The sequence below is a fragment of the Gekko japonicus genome, unplaced genomic scaffold (genome assembly GCF_001447785.1).
Source record: "Gekko japonicus isolate JY-2015 unplaced genomic scaffold, Gekko_japonicus_V1.1 scaffold25, whole genome shotgun sequence".
In the NCBI taxonomy this organism is placed as follows: domain Eukaryota; kingdom Metazoa; phylum Chordata; class Lepidosauria; order Squamata; family Gekkonidae; genus Gekko; species Gekko japonicus.
In genome coordinates, this window is record NW_015171502.1 from 2,515,753 (window position 1) to 2,541,946 (window position 26,194).

Here is a 26,194-nt window from a genome sequence, read left to right on the forward strand (position 1 = left end):
CTCCTCCTCCTCCTCCTCCTCCTCCTCCTCCATCATTCAATCCAATCGCATCATGACAAGATAGACAGTCACAGGGTCTTCTCTGTTGTGGCACCTCGACTGTGGATCTTATCTGTTTACTGACTTCTTTGGACATCTTCAGGAGGCACTGCCAGTTTGCCAGAGCTTTTGAGAGCCTTTGAATTAGCAGGCACCTTTGAAGGAGGAGGGGGGGGGGAGAGATCTGGGGTTTGTTATTTGGTTTTGGTTCCAAACCGAAAATGCTTTTAACTGTTACCGTAAGCCTCCACAAACCACAAGGAAAGACAGGATAGAAATGTTTTTAACGAATAAACACCATTCAATAAATCTCCCTCCCTTAGGGTCCCCCTCACAGCCCCTCCCCTTGCCATGTATCCCGTCTACCTGTGCACAGTTCTTGTGGTTGTCGATGCAAGGCAGGGGCTCGTCTGGGTATCCGTCGATGTCCGTGTCTCGTCCGCATATGTTCCCATTCCCGGCCCAGCCCACGTTGCACTGAGGAGGCAAAGAGGGAACTGCGTGTTGGCAGGGTACACATAGGGCATAAGGGATCCGATAGATTTTGGGGGTGTAGAATGTCATACATTGGTTGTTGTTGTTGTTATTCAGTCGCACAGTCGAGTCCGACTCTTCGCGACCCCATGGACCAGATCACGCCAGGCCTTCCGGTCTTCCGCCGTCCTCTGAAGTTGGCTCAACTTCATGTTCATTGCATCTATGACACTGTCCAACCATCTCAGCCTTTGCCGTCCCCGTCTTCTTTGACCTTCAGTCTTTCCCAGCATCAGGGTCTTCTCCAGTGAGTGCTCCCTTCTCATTGGGTGGCCAAAGTATTTGAGCTTCAGTTTCATTATCTGGCCTTCCAGGGAACAGTCAGGGTTGATTTCTTTTAGGATTGACTGATTTCATCTCCTTGCAGTCCAAGGGACTACATTGGTAGAGGGACTCAAAAAGGGTGTCTGTTGCCTGATTTCAGTGTGACATCAGCAAGGCCAAAGAACCCGCAGAGGACGTGGGAAAGCGCTGAAGAGGCTAACAGAAACACACACAGACCGATTCAGACCCTTGGTCCATCAAGATCACTGTCGTCTATTTAGACTGGCAGTGGCTTGGCAGGGTCTCAGGTCTTTCACATCACCTCCTGCCTGGTCCTTTTAACTGGAGAAGCTGGGAATTGAACCAGGCACCTTTCGCATGCCAAGCAGAGGCTGTGTATCACTTTTAGATAAGCATACGGAGCAGAGGTCCATCAGTGGCTAGTAGCCACAAGGTATAGCTAGGGGCTCTGGGGCAAGTGATGCTCTGTCTTCTTGGTGCTTGGGGGGGTCAACAGTGGGAGGGCTTCTAATGTCCTGGCCCCACTGATGGACCTCCTGATGGCACTGGTATTTCTGGCCACTGTGTGACACAGAGTGTTGGACTGGATGGGCCTTTGGCCTGATCCAACATTGGCATCTCTTATGTTCTTATGAGCCATGGCCCCTCATGGGCCTTTCTCATCACCTACTGCCTGGTCTAACTGGAGATGCCTGGGATTGAACCGGGGACCTTCTGCATGCTAAGCAGAGGCTCTACCACGGAGCCACAGCCCCTTCTCAGTCTGACTGTGGCTCTCCAGGGACTCAGGTGGAGGTCTTTCACATCACCTGCTGCCTGGACCTTTAACTGGAGGTGCCAGGGATTGAGCCTTGGACCTTCTGCATGCCAAGCAGATGTTCTATCACTGAGCCACAGCCCTTCCCAATGGGTCCTCGTTACATGAGTTAGGTTGTCACTGTCTGTTCCATGGCCGGTTCCCTGTGGAGAAACAGCTGGACCCCGCAGTCGTTTTTTGCTGCTGAAAATGGTGTGGGAAGGAAGACAGAGAAATGCCTGGGATAGAGAAGGTAGAGAAAGAAGTACGTTTCTCCCTTTCTTACAATACAAACACTCCTGGGCACGCCAAGAAATCAGTGAGCAGGAGGTTTAGAACAGATCAAAGGAAGTACTTCCTTCACTCAAAGGGTCATTAACGAGAGGGATTCACCGCCGCGGGAAGTGGTGGTGGCTACAAGCATAGACAGCTTCAAGAGGCGATTAGATACACATCTGGAGCAGAGGTCTATGAGAGCCACAAGGTCTAGAGGGACGGCAACAGTGGGAGGACTCCTGGAGTTCTGGCCCCGCTGGTGGACCTCCTGATGGCAGTAGGAAATACAGGGTAGCCCCAGAAGTCCTCTTATACAAATCGTCTTATATAAATCCGTCCGCGACCCGCTGTGAACTTACAGCACAGGACACGTCTCCGTTGCGCTCAAAGAGGCAGTAGCCGTTGACATGACAAGGGTTGTGGGTGGGGCTCTGGCAGGTCTTCTGTGGGGTGCAGCTGCCCGTCTGGTTCCCGACAAAGCCTGATTTGCAAGGGCCACATTTATAGGATCCCTGGGGGAGAGACAGAGAACCAGCAGAGTCACTTCCCGGCCTTCGCCTTCATCACCAGAAGCCAGAGCACCGGCCTAAAAACTCCACTCCATTTGCCTCCTCCAGACAGGCGTTTCGGTTTGCCCAGGGAGCCGGCCTTACATGAAGTCCCATTCTTGGCCCAGCAAGCTCAGGTTGGGGCTGCTGCGGCCCAGAGGCTGAGGTAAACAAAGGTCTCTCTCTCTCTCTCTCTCGCTCCACAATAGGGTTGCCAAGTCGACCTAACTGCAAAGCGGAGGGATTCCTGGCTCTGTTGGGAGTCTTCCCACATGCGCCACGACGACGTCACCGGAAGTGACATAATTGCATCGCCCACGTTGGGGGCGGGGCACCGTGACTCGAGGGAAAACCATAGAGTTTCCCCTCGATTCATAGAGTGCCCCCCACAACGTGGCCAGCGTGATGATGTCACCTCCGGCAGCGGGTAATGGGCCTCCCAGGCGGGAATTTACCCGCCCCCCTTGGCCAGCCTACTCCACAACGGCCACCAGAGAGCCTTGAACTGGGAATACAGGAGAGTGCAATCTGCCCCGGGCCCTGCCGCACTGAGGTCCGACTACGCCTGCACTCAGAACAAAGTACCCGACACCCGCCCGTTATTCCATCAGCTCCCGGCCAGATGAACGGACTCACCACTGTGTTGGTGCAGATGGCGTTGGGGTCACACCCGCCATTGTTCCCGTCGTTGCATTCATCGATGTCCGTGCAAACCTGACAGAAACAGGAGTGGGGGTTGGGAATCGTCTGGCACGCTCTGGGTTGGGAAATACATGGAGATTTTTTTGGGGGGGTGGAGCCTGAGGAGGGCGGGGTTTGGGGAGGAGAGGGGAGGGGCTTCCACGGGGTAGAATGCCACCGAGTCCACCTTCCAAAGTGGCCATTTTTCTCCAGGTGAACTGATCTCTATTGACGGGAGATCAGTTGTAATCCCAGGAGATCTCCAGCCACCGTCTGGAGGCTAATAACTCTAACGGGCCATAAATCTCCTAGGGTTGCCAGCTCCAGTTTGGGAAATACCTGGAGATTTTGGGGGTGGAGCATGAGGAGGGTGGGGTTTGGGGAGTGTATATGTGACGACCTCTTATCTGGGGAGGTCTGGTTTTCCTTTAAAAGTTCTTATGTTTTTACTCTGTAGGGTATTCTCGCCGCCACCAGGGAAATTTAAGGCTTTTCCAGCCTCTTACTATAATATATTTCTTCTTCTGGTTTGGTAATGTGGCCAGGGTCTAGGGCATTCATGAAGGACTATGTGTTATTTCCTGAGGAATTTCGTTCAGAACTGTTATCTTAAATAAAAGTAGATTTATTTGCCGTTTCACACACTTTTCTCTTCACTGACAGGGCTCTGGGCATGTCACTATGTAACAATAGTTTCCTTTAGCCATATATGGTCACTGTTTCTTTATGCTTTAACTTTTCTTAACACACACCAGACTTCTCTCTTATGTTTCACACAGGAACCGTCTCACACAGAGACCTCAGGACAAAACTAATATATTAACTGCTTTTGTACAGCACTCTCTGCTGTCTGACTAACTGTTTTACTCCTCTGTGTCAAGGTGAGAAGACATTGACACAGAGAGTACTCCATCTTTCTGTGTTATACCTCTGAGGATGCCAGGCACAGCTGCTGGTGAAATGTCAGTGTATAGGATTCTGCCCCTCAAGCCTGTCCAGGAATGAGAGGGAACCCTATACTTTTACAATACATTAAACAACCCAGAGAGGTAGGCTACCCTCTCTGGATTTCAGAACAATTCGCCACCAGAACCTCTTTTAACTAGAGTCCCCGTCCAGCCTAAGAGCAAGGTTCAGACTCTTAGCTGCTCATCTGGGTTTTACACATTAGCACCTCATTCCCAGAGATGTACCTTAATGCTCAACGGTAGCGTGTGGCCAGCTAGGCACAGGAAATAGACTTGGAATCCCAGTTACAACATCAAAGACAAGTTAGAAACAAGAATAAGTTTTTATTCAACACAGAGCATTGCAATTAGACCATAAAGATTTCAAAATAACAAGCCTAAGGCAGTTTGCCTTAACTAAACATAATGCTTCATATTTACCATGTCAGGAACATCTACAGTCCAAATAGTCCAAGGGATTTGGAAGGGAAATCCCATCGTTGCACTCCATGTGCTTTAAGTCCCAAAGCAAATCTTTGTTCTCCCAGGGACCACATGTCCAGGTGCAATAAAACAAGCAGGGAGCAGGGAGCTCACGAACAGGAACAAGAACACAAGAGCAGCAGAGAGAACGAGAGAACAGAGCTCTCTCCCATTGGGAATGACCAGTTATAGGCCCATTCCAGTCACAATCAGCTTTGGCCAGGCAGCCAACTGCGAGTGGGCAGGGGGGTGGCCAATTCTTGGTTGTCATGGGTGCAAGTGGGGATAGGCTGGAAGGTTGGAAACCACGCCTGCAGTCACATCATGGCCCCCAACTTCAGCTTCTCCATCGGCTACGTCAGCTTCTGGCATGCTGGCCTAGCTTCCAGCATGGAAGTGTGAAGAATGTGTGGTTATATGGCAGGGCTATAAAGTTTCGGCCAAATGTGCAGGCCATGTGGCTTCAACAGGAAGTACAACACAGCAGGTTATCAGCAAGACATCCCAGGGGAAGACAGGGGCTTTTAGAAATCAATATTTCTATACAGGAAGGGAGGGAGGGCCTTCCATGGGGTGTAATGCCACTGAGTCCACATTTCGCAGAGCGGCCATTTTCTCCAGGTGGGCTGATGTCTCTCACCTGGAGATCAGTTGTAATTCCAGGTGGCTTTTGGGGGGCAATATTTTTTTCTCTCCCCAGCCTACCTCGCAGAGTTCTTGTAAAGGTATGGAAGTGATGGAAAGCTGACAGATTTACCAAGTCAGACCATAGGTCCATCCAATTCAGTATTGCCTTAGTCTAACCGGCAGTTGCTTTCCAAGGTCTCAGAGGTCTTTCCTAAAACCTGCTACCCGAAATCCTTCAAAAGGAAATGCTCAGGATCAAACCTGGGATCTTCTGCCTGGGGGTGCTCTGTCACAGCATCACAGATTCATGTGTCTCCTGCCTTCCGTTCAGTTTGGCCTTGCGGATTCAGAAACCGACTATCCTGTGTTGAAACCATAGCAACTATCTCACCTGCTTGCTGGCCTTGGCGTAGTCGACCCCAACGCCGGAGATGAGATTCCCCTTGAAGCCAGTGGGGCACGGTTCGCAGCGGAAGCCGGGGGCTGTATTCAGGCACTTGGAGCCCGGGAAACAGGGGTTGGCGTGGGCACACTGTGGGCGACAGAGTTGGGAACCTGATGTCAGTTATTCCTCCGCCACCACACCTCTCCAGTCCCGGTGCTGACCCCGTGTTGTTCAGTGCCCCCACTTACTTCGTTGATGTCAGCACAGTAGGTGCCGTTGCCTTTGAAGCCCGGAGGGCAAGGCCCACAACGGTAGCCGGGATACTCGTAGGTCTCCATGCAATCCACACCGCTGAAACAAGGATTTGGATTGCAGCGGGAGCGATGCTCATGAAAGCCTGTGGGACGGAGAAATCATGAGGCTCGGCGCCCAGAAAGGCAGAGCAGGAGGAGGATACAGAATCCTGAAAACCTTTGCTTTAGGATAAAAATGAAATCCCTAGTTCTTAGTACCGTTGAATTAAGGTTCAAAGCTGCATGGCTGAAGGCAGAGGTTTCAGTGGGAGCAGGCGGAATGTTTAAAATCAGGGTCCCTGACTTCTTTGAGCCTTGAAACCTTTGGAATTTTGGGAAGGGGGAAGGGAGCACCACCCCAAAATGGCTGCCAAAGGAGGCAGAGCAAATCCAAAATGGCTGCCATGGGAGGTGGAGCAACCCCAAAATGGCTGCCACAGAGATGCAGAGGCAAACCCAAAATGGCTTCCACAGGAGGCAGAGGCAAGCCCAAAATGGCTGCCACAGAGAGGCGGAGGCTAATCCAAAATGGCTGCCACCGGAGGTGGAGCTAACTCAAAATGGCTGCCACAGAGAGACAGAGGCAAACCCAAAATGGCTGCCACAGAAAGAGGAGCTAAACCCAGTACCTCATTCCTTGCTTTGCAAAGGAATTGCATGGCAACCCTGTCAGACACATAAAGCTGCCTTATTCTCAGAGTCAATCCATTGAATTGTCAAATTTAGTATTATTCATACTTTGATTGAAGTTACGGTCCATCCACTGGGAGGACAGCAAGCTTGGAAAAGGGGAGAAAGCCTGGGGCAAGCGGTGGGGTCCTTACCAGTCCTTGTGGTCTCCAGTGGCTGTAGATGCTACTACAGTGGCATAGGATTGCCAGGTGAGGCTGACAAGCAGGTGGGGGACTTACCAAGAGGGTCCGGGAGAGGGGAGAGAGGGTCTGGGAGAGGGAGCTCCGAAGTCAGTTCTGGGTGAGCTGTCATCATATTTAAATGGACCATGTTCCTTTAAACGCTTTCCTTCCATTGGTAATAATGGAGGATGGGGGCACCTTCTTTGGGGGCTCATAGAATTGGACCCCTTAGTCCAATCTTTTTTACACTTGGGGGGAGTTTTTGAGGAGAGGCACCAGCAGCTATGCTGAAAATCTGGTACTTCCACCCAGGGGTCATTTCATAGAAAAAGGGGTGCAGGAGCTCATTAGCATAAGTTATTAGCATAACTTATTTGCATATGCCACACCCCCTTACATCACCGGAAGTGTGTCAGAAGCCAACACCCACTGCTCAGACTCCACTGGACTGTTTTGGATTGCTAGCTATTGGGGGGGAGGAACATGCAGATCTGTCCTCACAGAAGAGGGAGAGCTTGTACCTGAATAAAACCTGGTCTTAAAGGTGCCACTGGACTGTTTTGGACCAGGGGGCTGGGGGGGGGTCTGCAACTTACCTGGCTGCTTCTTGCTCTGACTGAGGGCTGCTGGGAGCAGGGGGCGGGGCTTGTTGCATGTTGCCACCCTCGGGGGCTCTTTACTGCCGGAGCTCCGCTCCTGTGCGCTCCTGCAGGAAATGACCCCTGCCTCCACCTCAAAAAACAGTCCCCCACAGAGCCCCAGAAACCCACGGATCGATTCTCCATTATACCAGTCTCCATAGGTGATAACGGAGCGCCCAGCAGCTATTTCTTCCCCCGCCACTTTCTGATACCCTGAAGTGGGGGGAGGGGCTCCAAACCGGGGAGATCCCCTGCCCCCAACTGGGGATCAGGAACCCTAGCCTGATGTGGCTCTACCCACTTTCTGAATAGCTCAGTGGGCACCAGAGGAAGCGCCGGTGGTGGGGACTCCTGTTTTAAACCACAAGTCCCCTTTGCCTTTCAGTCAAACTGTCAGTTTTGCTTGCTTTGATGTACAAAAGTTAAGAGAAGGGAGGCATGACTTAATAACTGGGCTTATTTTACGTTTCTTTGCATGCTGTGTTCTCTTTCATTTGACTAAACTCACTTATCCTAAGCAGGGCTATTTTGGGGCAGGAACGCACAGGAACGGAGTTCCAGCTGGCTCCCGAGTTGGCCACACCCAGCAGGAACCGTTTAGCATAATAGGCCACACCCAACAGCAGGAACTCATTAGGATTGGCTATATTAGGGGTGTGTGGCCTAACATGCAAAGGAGTTCCTGCTCCAAAAAAAGCCCTGGGTGTTGACAACAAACAAGGTAAACGGAATAAGAAGCAAAAGGTGGGTGTGGCTGGATGACCACACTTCTGGTAACATGGGGGTGCGGCCTAATAGGCTAATGAGCTGTGCTGTCAGGGGTGTGGCCTAATAGGCTAATGAGTTTCTGCTGTTGGGTGTGGCCTATTATGCTAATGAGTTCCTGCTGGGCTTTTTCTACCAAAAAAGCCCTGATCCTCAGGATGCCAAATTAAAAATCATTTACGTAACAGCTTGTCCTGAGATACTAGTGAGTCCAAAGCCCCCCGGATTACACAGGGGCTCTTCTCAACACGCCGAATCTGCTTTTAGCCTTACATTAACTTGTCAGCCATATATAAACAGATCAGCGGCTGAAAAGGGAGCTGTCAGGGCATAATGGATAATGTGAGGAAACTTGTGTTCATTCTGTCAAAACTTGGCCGGCCTCCTGGCTTGGAAACGTTCCCAATCCAGCACTCACCGCACACCTGGCACTCCATAATGGTGTTCCGGATCAAGGACATTTCCTTCACCTGAAAAGAATTTATATGGTGTTAGAACGGGCATCAGGAGAGGCGCTGGCATGCGGGCACCGGGGGGCCAGGAAGAGAGAAGCCCTTTTTGGGGTAGCCGACAGGGCGCCACACAGATTCTTCGACAGAGCCAGGCTTCTCTGCAGAACACTCTGTGGCCGCTTGACGGAGAGCTCGCCAGGCATCAGAGGTTGGCAAGAGGGGCATTTGCCGAGGCCCGAGGTCTGGCTTCAGGCCCTCCCCCATCCACAGGCATTTGGCCCATCTGCTGCCTCCAGGAATATAAGACAACCCAGAGGCCCCCATAGTGTCACTGGGATGACTTTCCATTTCATGCTGGAAGGAGCAAGCCTGTTGTGCCCCTTTTGCTTTGCTGAAAGCACCACGGCTGAAAGGAGTGCAAAAGTACACAGACGCAGAGACGTACATCAGTGGGGCACCATGCGTAGTTGAGACCCAGCAGGGGGCAGTGTGCCTTCATAAGAACATAAGAGAAGCCATGTTGGATCAGGCCAGTGGCCCCTCCAGCCCAACACTCTGTGGCACACAGTGGCCAAAACCCAAGTGCCATCAGGAGGTTCACCAGTGGGGCCAGAACTCCAGAAGCCCTCCCACTGTGGCCCCCCCAAGCACCAAGAAGACAGAGCCTCACTGCCCCAGACAGAGTGTTCCCATTCCTTGTGGCTGATAGGCACTCATGGACCTCTGCTCTTATGAACATAAGAGCAGACACGTTGGATCAGGCCAGTGGCCCATCCAGTCCAACACTCTGTGTCACACAGAGGACAAAACCCAGGAGCCATCAGGAGGTCCTGGCATCAGCGGGACTACAACTCCAGCCCTCCCGCTGCTGCCCCCCAAGCACCAAAAATACAAAGCATCACTGCCCTAGATATAGTGTCCCATCTATACCTTGTGGCTAACAGCCACAGATGGACCTCTGCTCCATACGTTTATCCAGCCCCCTCTCGAAGCTTTCTATGCTGGTAGCTGCAGCCACTTCCTGCAGCAGTGAATTCCATGTGTGAATGACTCTTTGGGCGAAGAAGGACTTCCTTTGATCTGTTCTAACCCGACTGCTCAGCAATTTCAGCCACTTAAATCCCGGAGCCAGCCCTGCAGCTGGATTTGACTAGCACAGAGCAGAGCCTAAAGAAACGTATCAAAAAATGATCGGGCTACCCTGGGACACCCAGGTCAAGAGACGTTCAGAAGTGGTTTGCCCTTGCCTGCCTCTGCATAGCAACCCTGGACTTCCTTGACGGTCTCCCATCCAAGTACTAACCTGGGCCGACCCTGCGTAGCTTCCGAGATCTAACGAGATCAGGCTAGCCTGGGTCAGCCAGCTCAGGGCTAAGTTATGGTAAGTAAAGGTAAAGGTTCCCTTGCTCAAAAGCCAGTCGAATCCAACTCTAGGGTTGCGGTGCTCATCTCCGTTTCAAAGCCGAAGAGCCAGCGCTGTCCGAAGACGTTTCCGTGGTCCTGTGGCCGGCATGACTAGACGCCGAGGCGCACGGAACGCTGTTACCTTCCCACCGAAGTGGTCCCTATTTATCTACTTGCAATTTCTTGCTTTCAAACTGCTAGGTAGGCAGGAGCTGGAACTAGAGACGGGAGCTCACTCTGTCATGCGGCACACTCAGGTCTCGAACTGCTGAACTACCGACCTTCCACAGCCTGCAGTTCAGCGTCTTAACCACTTGAGCCACCCCAGCTCCAAGTTATGGTACCTCCCCCGATATTCACAACTAGTAAGCGGGGAACATGTATTGCAGGCTGTAACACTGGGCTCATTCACTGTTTAACTTCCACTTGACCCCCCTCTCCTTTGATCCTTCTGCCTAAGAAGTGATACTACTTTTGGGGACAGAGGTGCAGATTACCCGAACAGAGAGAGGGAAATGTTTTTGGAGGGGCGTCCACTATCCCTTGCTATTCCCCGGAGTTGTCCCTGCTCCAAGTCTCGTGGATCCCAGGCCACTAGAAGTCTCACAGGGCACCCCAATCTGAACCAAAGAAACAGAGTCCGCCTGTGCCCATCCACACTCACCTGGTCCCGCATGTCCTCTTGAAGTTCCATCAGGATCTGGTTGAAGAGGGTGAGCTGCTTCACTAAAGCCTTCGTCTGTTCACCTGCCGTGCAACGGGACAGGTCATTGCCCTACCCTCTAGGATGCCTGTCCAGGGCATCCCCAACACAGTGCCCGCGGGCGCCATGGCGCTCGCTGGCACCTTTCTTCGTGCCCATCCAGGGGTTTAAGAAAGTGGATGGGGCCAGGTGGGGCTTTTGCCCAGCAAGGCTTTTGATTGGCCGTTGGAGATCTGATGGGCTGTGCGAGTTTTTAAAAACGTAAGAGCGTAAGAGAAGCCATGTTGGATCAGGCCAGGAGCCCACCCAGTCGAAAGCTCTGTGTCACACAGTGGCCAAAACCCAGGTGCCACCAGGAGGTCCACCAGTGGGGGCCGGAACTCCTGAAGCTCTCCCACTGTTGCCTCCCAACCACCCCAGACAGAGTCATCCATCTAGACCTTGTGGCTAAAAGCCACTGATGGACCTCTGTTCCATATAAGAACATAAAGAGAAGCCATGTTGGATCAGGCCAATGGCCCATCCAGTCCAACACTCTGTGTCACACAGTGGGCAAAACCCAGGTGCCATCAGGACGTCCACCAGCTGGGCCAGAACTCCAGAAGCCCTCCCACTGTGGCTGCCCCAAGCACCAAGAGTGTTGGGCTAGATGGGCTACCGGCCTGGATGAACACCTTTCTTGCCCCTTTGGTGGTGGAAACTGACGTCAAGTCAGAGCCAACTTATGGTGACCTCATAGGGCTTTCAAAGCAAGGGACGAACAGAGGTGTTTTGCCACTGCCTGTCTCGGCGTAACAACCTTGGACTTTGTCGGTGGGCTCCGATCCAAGGACTAACCAGGGCCAACCTATTCCCATTTCCACACACTAAGCCTCTGTTAAGGGGTTTGGGAAGGGGAGGACCTTGGCAGGGTATAATGCCATAGAGTCCACAGGGCCGGCTCGAGGTTTTTCGATGCCCTAGGCGAAACTAGCGCCCCCCCAGGCGAGGCTGCCTTGTGGTGCCCCCCCCTCACCTTGTGTCTCCCCCCCGCCGCCGCGTGTCTCTCCGGCGCTCAAGACGGGTGCTAAGCTGGAAGCATCGGGTGTGGGGGAGAGGGGGCTACAAGGCTCTTCGGAGGGTGGCCCTTCTGCTTTTTCTTTCCCCCCCTCGTCTCCCCCCCTGGAGAACCGGGACCCCCCCCCAGCTGCGTGCGCTCTGTCCCTTCGCAGCGGCCCCCCGGTCAGGGACTAGATGCATGCAGGACTTTTGGCAGGGGGGGTTGGCGGGGGGGTGCAGTTTGGCGCCCCTAAGGGTCGGCCCGCTCTAGGCGAATGCCTAGTTCGCCTAGTGAGTGAGCCAACCCTGAGTCCACCCTCCAAAGCAGCCATTTTCTCCAGGGGAATGGATCTCTATTGTCTGAAGGTCAGTCATAACAGCGGGAGATCTCCAGGCCCCACCTGGATATTGGCAACCCTATAAGATGGGGCTGCGTGTCTCCCAGATCCTAATTTTCACAGCTTCATTCGTTCAGTCAAACCATTAAAGACTGTGTACTGTTTTCAAGTTAAGCGTTTGCCCACCGGGGCAAGACAGGACTCCGGCCTTCATTCCTCAGACCCACAATTCTCTCTCTCACACACACAAAAGACCCCATCCGAAACACTCAGAGGAAACACAAAGAAGGCCAACAGCAGCTATCGTCAAACTCACCAAAGAGCGAATTGATCACGTTGGATACTGAAAGAGAAACAGAGGAAGAAGAAACACGTGAGAGGTGATGCAAGGAACTGGCTGCACAGCTTAGAAGTTCTCCCTCTCCAAGACGATGAAGAAGAAGAAGAAGAAGAAGAAGAAGAGATTGGATTTATACCCCGCCCTTCACTTGGAGTCTCAGAGCGGCTTACAAACTCCTTTCCCTTCCCCTCCCCACAACAGACACCCTGTGAGGTGGGTGGGGCTGAGAGAGCTCTGACACAAACTGCTCTTTTTCAAGGACAGCTGTGCCAGAGCTTGTGACTGACCCAAGGTCACATCAGCAGGTGCAAGTGGAGGAGTGGGGAATCAAACCCGGTTCTCCCAGATTAGAGTCCGCACACTTAACCACTACACCAAACTTAAGTTTTTTCCATTTCCAACTCGCCAACATCAGGCAATATTCAGCAAGGCCAAGATCTGTGCACCTAAAAGCAATTGTTAGGGGACTTTCCAAGCTCTCCAGGCTAGTGGACTTCAAAATGGGTCTCCTCCAGAGATGAAAAAGTTGAAGGCGGCAGGAAAAGGGGGAGACCCAACAGAAGGCGGATTGACTTCATCAAGTAGGGCGGGGGATGGGGGGACTTACCAGGAGCAGCAGGGAGGCCCATCCGACTTGCAGGGATGTGTCTATGTCACTGCCCACATGACCCAGAAGTGACATCTTCATGTCTGGGACGTCAGGGTGATGCTCTGGGACTTGGGCAAAAACTCTATGGTAAATTTGGCTTCCACCATAGAGATTTTGCCCAAATACCAGAGTGTTGCCCCGACATCCTGGACATGATGACGTCATTTCCGGGTCACACGGGCAGTGATGTAGACACGTCGCTGCACATTGGATGGAATTCCTTCTTCTTCGGGGTAAGTTCCCTCCCGCCAGCCACCTGATCAGTGGCAGGTGGTGGGGCCTGGGAGCGGGGGGTGGGGAGACTGTCGTGATACACTTATAATGGTAAGGCTGGCCTAGATGGGTTTGATCTAGTGTCAGAGTAAAGTGACAGCTAGAGGTAGCATGTGACTGCAAGGAGGCTGGCCATAACTGGTTTGAGGCAGTCCAGCCTGGCACTGAATGTATTGCAGGAGGATTGCATCCGCTGTGTGCTGATTGGCCAGATGTTATATAAATGTACAGAGTGTACAGTGGACTTTTTCCTTCTCATGAATCATTTGCAGCGGAGCACTCAGACACTCAGAACTGTAAATAGGTGGTGGCTGGGTGTGAATAAATTCACTGTGGTTGCACCTATGTTCAGTCTTCTGTGGGTACTCTATCTCCCTTTGGGCACTGACGTGCCAGCCAGCATTCCGCGCACCGCAACAGGGACCCCCACCTTCACCTGAGCAAGGCTGTTAACAGGAGGAGGTTTTCGAGGTCATTCGTTCACAGGGTCGCCATAAGTTGGAAGCCGCTTGATGGCACATAACACACCCCAGGGACCAGAGGCAAAAGAGACGTGTCTAACCAAAACATGGGGAAACAGTCTATGAAGAGTCAGGTTGGAGTCCAATTGCATCTTAGAGACCAACACAACTTTCAGGGTATGCCCTGACCAATGCTCCCTCTAAGCTGTGGAGTCTTGCGGGCAAAAATTGTACTCTGTGAGCGACTGGCATGAAAGTTGTGAGCGGGCGATTTGGCTGCTGCATTAATTAGTTTGCTCCGGAGCCCTCCTTCCTGAGCTAAGGCAAAAATGTGTGAGCGTGAGCTGGAGGCTAAGAAACTGAGCTCACACTAACGCAGCGTAGAGGGAACACTGGCCCTGACCTGGATGGCCCAGGCAAGCCCAATCTCATCAAATCTCGGAAGCTAAGCTGGGCTGACCCTGGCAAGTACTTGGATGGGAGACCTCCAGAGAATACCAGGACTGGGAGGCAGGGGCAGGCTATCGAGCCACTTCTCTAAACGTCCTCCATGCCCCAGTAGGATTCGCCAGAGGTCACCATGACTTCCAGGCACAGGCACAAGCACACACATAAATGCAAAAATACAAAACAAGAAGAAGAGATTGGGTTTATATCTTGCCCTTCACTACCCAAAGGCGTCTCAGAGCGGCTTACAATCTCCTTTCCCTTCCCCTCCCCACAACAGACACCCTGTGAGGTAGAAGAAGAAGAAGATAAGAGATTGGGTTTATACCCTGCCCTTCACTACCCAAAGATGTCTCAGAGCGGCTTACAATCTCCTTTCCCTTACCCTCCCCACAACAGACACCCTGTGAGGTAAAACAAGAAGAAGAAGAGAAGAGATTGGATTTATACCCCACCCTTCACTACCCGAAGGTGTCTCAGAGCGGCTTACAAACTCCTTTCCCTTCCCCTCCCCACAACAGACACCCTGTGAGGTAGGTGGGGCTGAGGGAGCTTTTTGAGAATTGCCCTTGAGAGAACTTGTGACTGACCCAAGGTCACACCAGCAGCTGCGTGTGGAAGAGTGGGGACTCAGACCCGGTTCTCCCAGATTAGAGTCCACGCTCCGAACCACTACACCAAACTGGATCTCAGATTTTCAAAGCTTCTTGTCATATCTGACAACCCAGCTCTTCTAGTGGAGACCAGCACGGCTACCCACTGAAAGGGTCTATAAAGCCAGAGTATGTGAATACAGAAATGCCGCAGTCGGGAATCAAAATAGTCATCGAGACACTGAAAACCATGCTTCTGGTCCCTAAAAAGGTAAAGGTAAAGGTTCCCTTGCTCGAAAGCCAGTCGAATCCGACTCTAGGGTTGCGGTGCTCATCTCCGTTTCAAAGCCGAAGAGCCAGCGCTGTCCGAAGACGTTTCCGTGGTCATGTTACCTTCCCACTGAAGTGGTACCTATTTATCTACTTGCAATTTCTTGCTTTCAAACTGCTAGGTTGGCAGGAGGTGGAACTAGAGACGGGAGCTCACTCCGTCATGCGGCACACTCGGGTCTCGAATGGATGAACGACCAGCCTTCCACAGCCTGCAGTTCAGGGTCTTAACCACTTGAGCCACCACAGCTCCTTATTGCAGTGCAAAAACCTAGTGCATGGAACGGGGATCAAGGAGAGGGGATCTTCAACAAGAGGATTAGTAAAGAGGAGCGAGTTTCCCTGAAAGGCAGATGGAGCGGCATGGCTGATCCTCCCCCACAATGCATAGCGATGGGGGGGGGAAGAGTCACCCCCACTCTGCCGGGGGCCGTGGTGAATTCACTGTCGTTTGCTTTGCTTTTAGCGCCATCAAGTCACGGTTGACTTAGGGAGGCCTCACAGGGTTTTCGAGGCAAGAGACGTTCGGAAGTGGCTTGCCATGGCCTGCCTATGTGTAGTGACCCTGGACTTTAAGGACATAAGAACATAAAAGACACCAATGTTGGATCAGGCCAAAGGCCCATCCAGTCCAACACTGTATCACACAGTGGCCAGAAATACCAGGTGCCATCAGGAGGTCCACCAGTGGGGCCAGGACATTAGAAGCCCTCCCACTGTTGACCCCCCCCCAAGCACCAAGAAGACAGAGCATCACTTGCCCCAGAGCCCCTATCTATACCTTGTGGCTAATAGCCACTGATGGACCTCTGCTCCATATGCTTATCTAATTCCCTCTTGAAGCCGTCCATGCTTGTAGCACCCACCACTTCCTGTGGCAGTGAATTCCAAGTGTTAATCACTCTTTGGGTGAAGAAGGACTTCCTTTTATCCGTTCTAACCCGACCGCTCAGCAGTTTCATGGAGTGCCCACAAGTTCTTGTATTGTGAGAAAGGGAGAAAAGTACCTCTTTCTCTACCTGCTCTATCCCATGCATAATCTTATAAACTTCAATCATGTCACCCCTCGGTTGTCGTTTTTCCAAGCTAAAGAGCCCCAAGCGCCTTAACCTTTCCTCATAGGGAAAGTGTTCCGACCCTTTGGTGTAGTGCTTAAGAGTGCAGACTCTGATCTGGGAGAAGCAGGTTTGATTCCCCACTCCTCCACATGCAGCTGCCGGTATGTACTTAGGTCAGTCACAAGTTCTCTCAGAGGTGTTCTGGAAAGAGCACTTTCTCTCAGAGCTCTCTCAGCCCCACCTGCCTGTCGGTTGCGGGGAGGGGAAGGGGAAGGAGATTATAAGACGCTCTGTTAGACTATGAGTGAAGGGCAGGGTGTAAATCCAATCTCTTCTTCTTCTTCTTCTTCTTCCTTGGTGGTCTGGTCTCCCACCCAAGTGCTAACCAGGGCTGACCTCACTTAGATTCCCAGATCTGACAAGAATGGGCTTGCCTGGGCTATCCAGGTCAGGGTGAATTCACTGTTTGGGAATCTTTTCTTTCCATATTCTTGCCAATTGGTCGCGATTATTTTCATCCCCGCTCTTTTCTCTGCTCGTTCGTCCATTTCATTTGTTTTGCTGTTCTGACGCCATTGAGAAGCATGCCTTTTAATGGCAACATTTCTATCCGGTTTGGTCAGCGTGGTCAGGATAAAAAGGGGAACCACCATTTCATCTGGAGTGGGGAGAGACCCTACATCAGAAACAGCGCGTCCCTCTAAGCTGAGTGGGTGTGAGCGAGCGCACAGTTTTTTAGCCTCCGGCTCACACATTTTTGTCTTAGCTCGGGAAGGGTGGCTCCAGAGCCAACTCATTGACGCGGCAGCCAAATGGCTCGCTCACAACTCTCAAGCCGGTAGCTCACAGAGTAGAATTTTTGCTCGTAAGACTCCACAGCTTAGAGGGAGTATCAGAAGCAGTAATTTTCCCAATGGAAACAATGAGTTGGATCCCCACCATTTTGCTCAGCTGAGCACAGAATCTTCATCTGGAGTGTGGCTTAGAATCAGTTACTGACCTGTGTTCTGCATGGATTCATCCCCCTGGAAGGGACACTCGCTCAGAGCCCCGACCCGGCTCATGGACCCTCCTAAAATCAGCTTCAGGGTCTCCACGAAGCCCTAATGCGGAGACAAGGGAACTGTGAATGGAGGGAGAGACTCTCTTTGGCGGGCCTAGCCGGCCTCTTTAGCGCTGCCCTTCCACCCACTGAGCGCCAGTCCCTTCTCCTCCGTCTCTTTTTGTAGCAGGAACTCCTTTGCATATGAGGCCACACACCCCTAATGTAGCCAATCCTCCAAGAGCTTACAGAGCTCTTCTTACAGGAGCTACTGTAAACTCCTGGTGGATTGGCTACATTAGGGGTGTGTCGCTTAATATGCAAATGAGTACCTGCTACAAAAAGAGCCCAAACCAAATGTCTAGGCTTGGTTTTAGGGTTCACCCACTTAGCCAGCCAGATCAGCCGAATCAACCCGAGCGATCGACGGGGTGCCATCCGTTAAGGTCAGCCTTACCTACTCAGACCGGCAGCTGCTCTCCAGATCTCTCACATCACCTGCTCACAGATCCTTTTAGCTAGAGATGCCGGGGATTCAGGCCCATAGCTACATTGGGGCCTCCTGAGGCCTGCCCCCCCCGACTTCCTGCCAAGGCCCCTTGACTTCCTATGCAGCCCAGCCCCCCCCCGACTCTCTGGGCCTCCCGGAGGACTCCCCAGCCCCGCTGCCCCTTCCCTTTCCCTGCCTGCCAGCAGCCCCACAGGCTTCTCCTTGCCTTTCCCCATGGTGGGGCCTAGTAATCCGAGTAAGAGCTGCTACAGCCACCGGGGGTGGGTGGGTGCTGGGGCCGGGGCTGGGGCACCAGGGAGGAGCGGCAGTAGCAGCTTTCTACCACCAGAATCTCTCCACCAGAATCATTAAGGGGGGTATAGAATCATAGAACGTTACAGTTGGAAGGGACCTTGCAAGTCGTCTAGTCCAACCCCCTGCACTCTGCAGGAGCACAGCCGAAAGACAGCCCTACATACCTACAACATACCCGAAAGATGGTCGTCCAGCCTCCGCTTGAAAACGTCCAGCAAAGGAGCACCCACCACCTCCCGAGGCAGTCTGTTCCACTGCTCAACCAGTCTGACAGTTAGGAAGTTTCTCCTGATATTTAGCCGGTAACGACTCCCTTGTAATTTCCACCCATTGGATCTAGTCTTGCAATCCGGAGCAAGAGAGAATAGATCTGCTCCATCTTCTACATGACGGCCCTTCAAATACTTGAAGACTGCGATCATGTCCCCTCTAAGCCTTCTCTTTCCCAGGCTAAACAGACCCAACTCTTTCAGCCTTTCCTCGTAAGACTTGGATTCCAACCCTCTCGCCATCCTGGTTTCCCTCTTCTGGTTGCCAGATCCAAGTTGGGAAACTCCTACAGAATCGGGATGGAGCCTTTGGAGGATTGGGACCTCAGTCAACCACTGCCAGGCACCCCCAGAAGTATTCGGGGGTAGGGGCAGGTGCACAGGCATCACACTGGGATACGACATCACTTCTAGCGAAAACTGGGAGTGACATCACGGCAGCAGGTACAATGCTCTAGGATTCACCAAACTCTATGGTTAAACCACAGATCTTTTGACACATCCCAGAGCATTGCCCCTGACATCATGGCATCACTTCTGGTTTTCGCTGGTGTGACGTCAGCACACGCACCCCATTCCCCCCAGTTCTCCTTCCCCACCAGCCATTGAGGGACCCGGGAGCAACAGGGGCCATTGCCAGGAGGGAGACCAGCAAGCCTAGCCCACGTATGGTCATGCAAGGTAATAAAATGACGCAGGAAGGGGTACTAACTACTCCCGTAAGCCCGTAAGTCTGCGCGAAAATTCACATGTGCAAGATAACCTTGATAATAACATGGTCCTAAATAAACAGTAAATACAGTTTTAAAAATTACAGTATCCACTTAGAGTCACTGACCGCTTGACAGATTTGCTCAGCTTATTCACATTATTTATTTGTTTATTTATTGTTTGTATTTCTATCCCGCCATTCCTGCGAATGGGCTCAGTGTGGATAACACGAGTCGTAATGAATAGTTAAAATTTAAAATTCGAACACAATATAAGCATTAAAGTTGATAGCTACAGCTTTAAAAACAAACATTACCAACTTCCCATGCACCAGCAATAGGTCTGTGGAGGAGAAGGGACTCACATCACGCTGGGTGAGAATGTGCATGCATGAAATACTGCTGACGGTGCTGGACTCTACTGTTTGAATATGTGAAATACAACCTGATGGACAGGCTTGAGTGGCTCACAGGCAGCCAAACTGCTCAACAAAAATTTGATTCCCTGCTTGTGACCAGCGAGCAGAAAATAAACTGAAAGGCCGCATGTTCCACCAGCCTTAGGGTCCTCTTTGTGGAGGCCTCGGCCTGGTGGAGCTAGCTGTCAGATGGTGCACAGGCCCTGCCGGGACTTATCTAAGTTCCATGGGGCCTGCAAAGCAGAGCTCTTCCGTTTAGCTTTTTATTAGTCAGGTCTGTTTATGTGGGCTGCCTCTTAGTTTTATTTATATTATGTTTTTAATTGACATCTGTTGATATTTTAGTTGTTGTTAGGCACCTTGAGACTGCTTGGCAGCGAGAAGCATAATAATAATAATAATAATAATAATAATAATAATAATAATAATAATAATAATAATAATAATATCCAAGCATCCCATGGTTTCTGATTTACTGGAGATGCTAAGGACCAAACTTGGGATACTATGCATGCAAAGTTGGCTGCTCTACCACTGAGCCACAGACCAATCTCTAAGGAGGTTACAGTGCTGTGTAGTGGTTACAGTGCTGAAGACCTGGGTTCAAATCCCTAGTCTGTCACGAAACTCATTATGTGACCGCAGGCCAATCACTATCTCTTTATTTGACTTACCCTTACAGGGTTGTTGTGGGGATAAAATAGGGGGAGCCATGTAAGCTACCCTGAGCCCTTGAAGGAAGAATTGGATTGATTAATAGATTGGGGAACACATTTTGTCCCAGCTCCAAAGACCCTGCCCATTTGGAATCAAGCCAACTTTCATAGACTCACAGAACCACAGAGTTGGAAGGGGCCCTACAGGCCATCTAGTCCAACCCCCTGCTCAATGCAGGATCAGCCGAGAGCATCCCTGGCAAGTGTCTGTCCAGCCACTGCTTGAAGACGGCCAGGGAGGGAGAGCTCACCACCTCCTGAGGCAGCCGATTCCACTGTTGCACAACTCTGTTAAAAACCTTTTTCCTAATATCCAGCCAGTACCTTCCCGCCCTTAATTTAAACCCATTCTTTCGAGTCCTCTCTTCTGCTGCCAAGAGGAACAGCTCCCTGCCCTCCTCTAAGTGACGGCCCTTCAAATACTTCAAGAGAGCCATCCTGTCCCCCCTCAGCCTCCTCTTCTCCAGACTGAACATGCCCGAGTCCCTCAGCCTTTCCTCACAGGGCTTGGTCTCCAGGTCCCCGATCTTCCTCCTCGCTCTCCTCTGCACCCGCTCCATTCTGTCCGCATCCTTTTTGAAGTGAAGGCCTCCAGAACTACTTCAAGTGCAGCCTGACCAATGCAGTGTACAGCGGAACGATGACATCTGTGATTTGGATGTTATGCCTCTGTTGATACCCCCCAAGATTGCATTAGCCTTTTTTGTCGCTGCATCACACTGGCTGCCCATATTTAACTTGCAGTCCACCCGTACCCCAAGATCTTGTTCACACACTGCTACCCAGAAGCATATCCCCCATCCAACTTTTCATTTACATAGTCCCGTTTCAATCCTTGGTCATGCTACAGTGTGACATCACACTGGAAGCCATAGTTGCTGCTTACCTGCATGCGGAGATAAGCTTTCTGTCCCGTTCGCACCTCCATGGCCTCCACCTGGTCCGGGTCTATGGGCGCCATCTGGGGCAGCCCCGCATTGGAGTCCAGCTGCTTGCAGTCCACATACAGCTCCGCCGACATGGTGCTTCCTTGAAGGCTGCTCAGCCGCAGGAGGGCCGTGTGGCTGCGACCGTCAGCCAAGTTGGCATTCTGCAGATTCAGCGAATGGAGTTTGCCGTCAGCCCGCAAGTATCGGATGAGGACTGCGGGAGGAGGCAGAAGGGGGAGTTACGACCTAGGTTGCGTGAATATGGCCATTCTGTTGCAACACAGCATGATGCAGTACTGGACGAAGTCCAGATTCAGTTCTTTTAAATCAATGGTCGATACTTTCCCTATCCAGGCAGAAGATAGAGATGCTAACATTGTTACTTTTTGCAGCCAAAACTAGTTTAGCGCAGAGATGGAATCAATCAAAAGTCCCCACAATTAAAATATGGATTGCTAAGATCTGGGATGTTATAGTAGCAGATAAAATTGCAACTCAAATAGCAATGGCACAAACACTGAATAAGCCTAGCAATTTTGTGGAAAAACGGTATTCTTTTTTTGATTATATTACATCTGGAAAGAATAGTTTATATGATATTCCTGTTAAATGTACAAAATTTGCATTTTACTAAGATATAATGAAATGGAAATGTTTAAGTCTGTATTAATGTTGTTTATTAGCAGTTGCAGCATGTTGTAATGGTTATAGATTTCTCGTTAGATTTTGTAGTGGAATATTGTTTATTATAATATTAATGGTTTTGATGTTATATAGTAAACGTTATGTTTATAAAATAAAAATTTATGAATTAAAAAAAAACTTCCCAAAAATTGACTTAAATTTTTTATAAACAGGAATACGTTACTAGACCTCACAGTTGAGAGGATGCCTCGCAAATCCAGAGAGTCAGAAAAGCACAAGAACAGCACATAACCACACGGCCAGCCCAGGGCCGACTTATCCAGTAGGCACAGTGCCTAGGGACCACGATATTTTTAGGGGCCCACAAAATTTTTTGAATTTCTTTTTTAATCAGAAGGGGAAAAATGAACTTTTAGAGTCTAAGAAAATGTTTTAATTTTTTTCTCACAGAAGGAAAAAAACAATGTTTAGGGCCCACGAAAATCTATTAAATTTTGCCTAAAATGGAAAAAAAGTTGAAGGAAAGTTACATCAAAAATAATTTTTAATGAAGAAGGATTGGATTTAGACCCTGCCCTTCACTCGGAGTCTCAGAGCAGCTTACAAACGCCTTCCCCTTCCCCTCCCCACAACAGACAACCTGTGAGGTAGGTGGGGCTGAGAGAGCTCTGACAGAAACTGCCCTTGAGAGAACAGCTCTGACAGAAATATGGATTGCCCAAGGCCACCCAGCTGGCTGCATGTGGAGGAGGAGGAGGAAATCAAACCCGGTTCTCCCTGATTAGAGACCGCACACTTAACCACCCATGAAGGCAAAACCCACGAAGGCAAAAGAGCCCAGAGCCCATGAGATAATGCGGCCCTGCGCCAATCTAGCTGTTACGGAGGCCACAGATCAGGCCTGCAGCCACTGTAACGTCTAGTTTGGCTCATAGTCCTTATAGGGACTTCTAGTTTTAGATGGAACTGGTTTCCTTCTCTCACTTTTAATTCGAATAATATAGGCTTTTCACCAGAGACGTCAAGAGCACAACACTCTGTACTCGTGATGGCCAACAGCAGCTCTTAGTTTGGGCTGTGTGTGAAAATACGCAGAGCGATACTTGTTGAAATCTCTGAAGCCAAAGGACTGGCCAGTCACGACTTCTCATATGAACCTCCCTCCTTGTTCAGGCACTCGGAACTGTAGCACATATTAAGCCAAAGGAGAGAAATTGCACCACGAGGATTTTCATTTCTGTACTTTTGGTGACTTGCGAAACTCGGCTCTTCTTGGCGGAGAGTATTGTCTTGCACAAACTGAGGCCCCCCGTGCGTTTCGACAGCTGCTCGGACAGATCCAGTTCAGCACCAATCAAGGGAATGAGATCTTCTGAGACACACTTTAGCCTTTAAAAGCCTTCGTTTGAATTGGGGCCATGCACTGGTAAAGGACGTTAACGCTTTCCTGTTCAAAACCACCCTGACACAGGCTGTTATCAGCCCCGGTAGGGGGAAGAGAAAGGTAAAGAAAGCTGACCACCTCTTTTTCCTCACAAGATTCAGCACCACTTTTATAGGCAATTTTGATGCAGAGAATTGCTCGGGGTAGGGCTCCCAACTCCCCCAGTAGGGCGGAAATCCCCCGCCCCGGAGGCTCCGTTCCCCGACGCCGGGGAATCGGGGCCCGGGGGAAACCCCTCCCCGGCGTACGCGTCACCGGAAGTGACGTCGCACGCTGGGGGCGGGGCCACGCCATTTGAGGGGGAAACTCTTTGTTTTCCCCTCAAATGGCGTGGCCCCGCCCAGCGTGTGACGTCACTTCCGGTGACGCTCCGGCGGCGCGCGCGCGCACATTCGCAAACGGCTCCCGGAGCAGCAGGACGCTCCCCCGCCGGTAGGTTTTTTTAATTTGGCAACCCTAGCTCGGGGTGTGTGTGTGTGAAATCTCCCTCCCCCAATGCTGCAGTCCTGATCTATCTCACACGTACCCTTCTGCCTCTGTGTTTTAAACTTTAAACACAAGTTGTTTGGTTCATGAGCCTACGAGTAGGGATAACTTCAGGGAATTATGCTGGATAGCGGACATCCTTTGAAAAGAATTTCCTTCTTCCCCTTCTGGGACCTCACATGTCTAACCTGAAAACTACACACTGGGGGTAATTTGGCCCTCAGAACACCACAGGAGTGAAACAGGGCTGAATCCTGGCTGCTCTCCTGTTTGTCATAACAGTACCGGCTCTTTCATCAAGTGACTGGATTCCAGTTACAGCTGACACCCTGGATTGCTGTGTACCAATGACCTGATTTCCCTAGCACAGAACAGAATTGGCTCCGGGGGCTCCTGAAGAAAAACTGTGAAAGACTGTTGTCAAGAGAAAGGCTGATTTCCCACAAGCTGCTGCTCCGGGCTCGTTCCTCCCTTTGCCCCATCGTACCTGTCAATTTCACACCATGTGCTGTGAGGCCGCATTTTGCTCGGCAGCTTTTCCCGATTTTCCCCGCATCTACTCAATCCTGTTTTTTGAGGACTGAGTAGAGGCGGGGGAAATCTGGCGAAGCTGTGGAGCAAAATGCAGCCCCGCAGCACTTAGTGTGAAATTGACACGTACGATGGGGCAAAGGGAAAATCCAGCGCGCTGCAGCAGCTTGTGGGAAATTGGTCAAAGTAATGGTGAATTATATGATTGAGGTGGTAGTACTTGTCCACAAACTTCTTCTTCATACATGGAGTAGGGATGACAGCCAGATTTAAGTGATCGATACTCCACATTTCAGCTACCAAGGTGGCGCTCGGTTTCTAATTAAAATCACAGTTAGAATCCTTTGAACGAAACTCAAGAGTAATAACAAATATTCAGTAAAGCGAACAATTCGACAAACAAGGTGAATTAAAATACGTCAACCCATTCATCTCCATAAAATCAGCAGTAGTTCAACTGTTGAAGGATTAAGACCTGTATTAAGATCAGCATGGTTGCGTGGAGTTGCCAACCTCCAGGTGGGGCCTGGAGATCTACCGGAATTACAACTGATCTCCAGGCGACAGAGATCAGTTCCCCTGAAGAAAAGGGCTGCTTTGGAAGGTGGAGTCCATGGCATTATACCCCCCCGTCCCCAAACCCCGCCCTTCTCAGGCTCCACCCACAAATTCTCCAGGAATTTCTCAACCCAGAGCTGGCAACCCTGTGGTGGGGTGAGCGCCAGTGTTGAATCGGACACAGCATCTTTTTCATTCTTAATGTACATAAGACCAATTACCGTGATGTATCACACTTGAACGCAAGATACCAGATAACTAATTGGTCTCATGTACCTGAAGAATGAAAAAGATGCTGCCTACGATTCGGCACTGGATCCGAGCGGTTTTCGTGTTCCACTTTTGAGGAAGCCAGGCGATAACGGCAACGTGAAGCCGGCAGGGCTGTGAAATGGATACACGTGCAGTTAGAAACATCCACATTTGGACTTTTCACTTTTTATGTATACCTTTTATTAAAAGTTAGATAACAAAACATCAGTGAGTTATATCAACGTATAAAACAAGTAACAGTTAATACTATTATGTGACATGTTCAAAATCTGTACAAACACATTTGCATCACTAAACATAAGGTTGGAAGTTACTAGAGCCTTAATACAGATACAGCAAAAATTAACATTACCAAACAGCTGAATCTAAGTGACCCATTTTACCAGAGCCATAGGATATCCATCAGTGGAGGAATATCCTGCAATTTGGAGAAATAGGTTAGGACAGGAAACCATATTGAAGTAAAATTGGTGCGGGTAGGACATTTATCAAAACGCGTAAGATTGTCGGAGAGTTTAGCCATGCTATATAAATCCCACAACTTTTTACGCCATTGTGAAAGAGTGGGTGTCATTGCCGTTTTCCAGACTTTTCACTTTTTGAAGAATTTGGCTTGGACTGTTTCTGAATTACTAACAGGACTGTTTTTATATTTGGACTGTGTACTTTTGAGTTTCTGATCGTCATACTGTATTTATGTAAAACTACTCTATTTGAATAGGTCTTGATTATTATACTCTTTGACTGTCGAATGTATTATTTTTCGATATCTGTGCATGGTTTGACCTTTAGTATTACTTACCATCTGGAAGTTGGCAACCCTATGTTACAATCCACGTGGAGCCCACTACTCAGCTCCGGTGCATCTTCCAGCTCCCTCCCTCTCACCTTTGTTACTTTTGCCAACGACCGAGGCCTCGAACCAACGAGAGTTGTCCTTCTTGTAGTGCAGGCCGAACAGCACCCCGCCCTGCTTGGGGGGCAGACGGAAGGTGGATAACAGGTAGACGTCGTTGACGGAAAGCAGCTCCGTCCGGATCTTGCTGGCGACGCTGGCCATGTGCCGGGACTCCGTCACTGTCAGGAGGTCAATTACTAGAAGAAAAGAGGGGGAAGACAAGGTGGGG

At 50.6% G+C, this 26,194-nt stretch overlaps 1 protein-coding gene across 1 annotated transcript in view; it reads right to left on the minus strand.

Annotated features, from left to right (window-relative positions):
• THBS3 (thrombospondin 3) overlaps positions 1–26,194 on the minus strand; it is a 66,860-nt gene that overhangs the window by 31,689 nt on the left and 8,977 nt on the right. Inside the window, exons 2-12 of the mRNA XM_015419109.1 lie at positions 25,956–26,162; positions 21,088–21,344; positions 17,241–17,343; positions 12,406–12,432; positions 10,675–10,757; positions 8,573–8,624; positions 5,850–5,998; positions 5,608–5,748; positions 3,115–3,192; positions 2,290–2,442; positions 406–516 (exon numbers count right to left, since the gene is read on the minus strand). Coding sequence (XP_015274595.1) covers positions 406–516; positions 2,290–2,442; positions 3,115–3,192; positions 5,608–5,748; positions 5,850–5,998; positions 8,573–8,624; positions 10,675–10,757; positions 12,406–12,432; positions 17,241–17,343; positions 21,088–21,344; positions 25,956–26,162 — 1,361 coding nt within the window. The remainder of the gene's footprint in view (positions 1–405; positions 517–2,289; positions 2,443–3,114; positions 3,193–5,607; positions 5,749–5,849; positions 5,999–8,572; positions 8,625–10,674; positions 10,758–12,405; positions 12,433–17,240; positions 17,344–21,087; positions 21,345–25,955; positions 26,163–26,194) is intronic.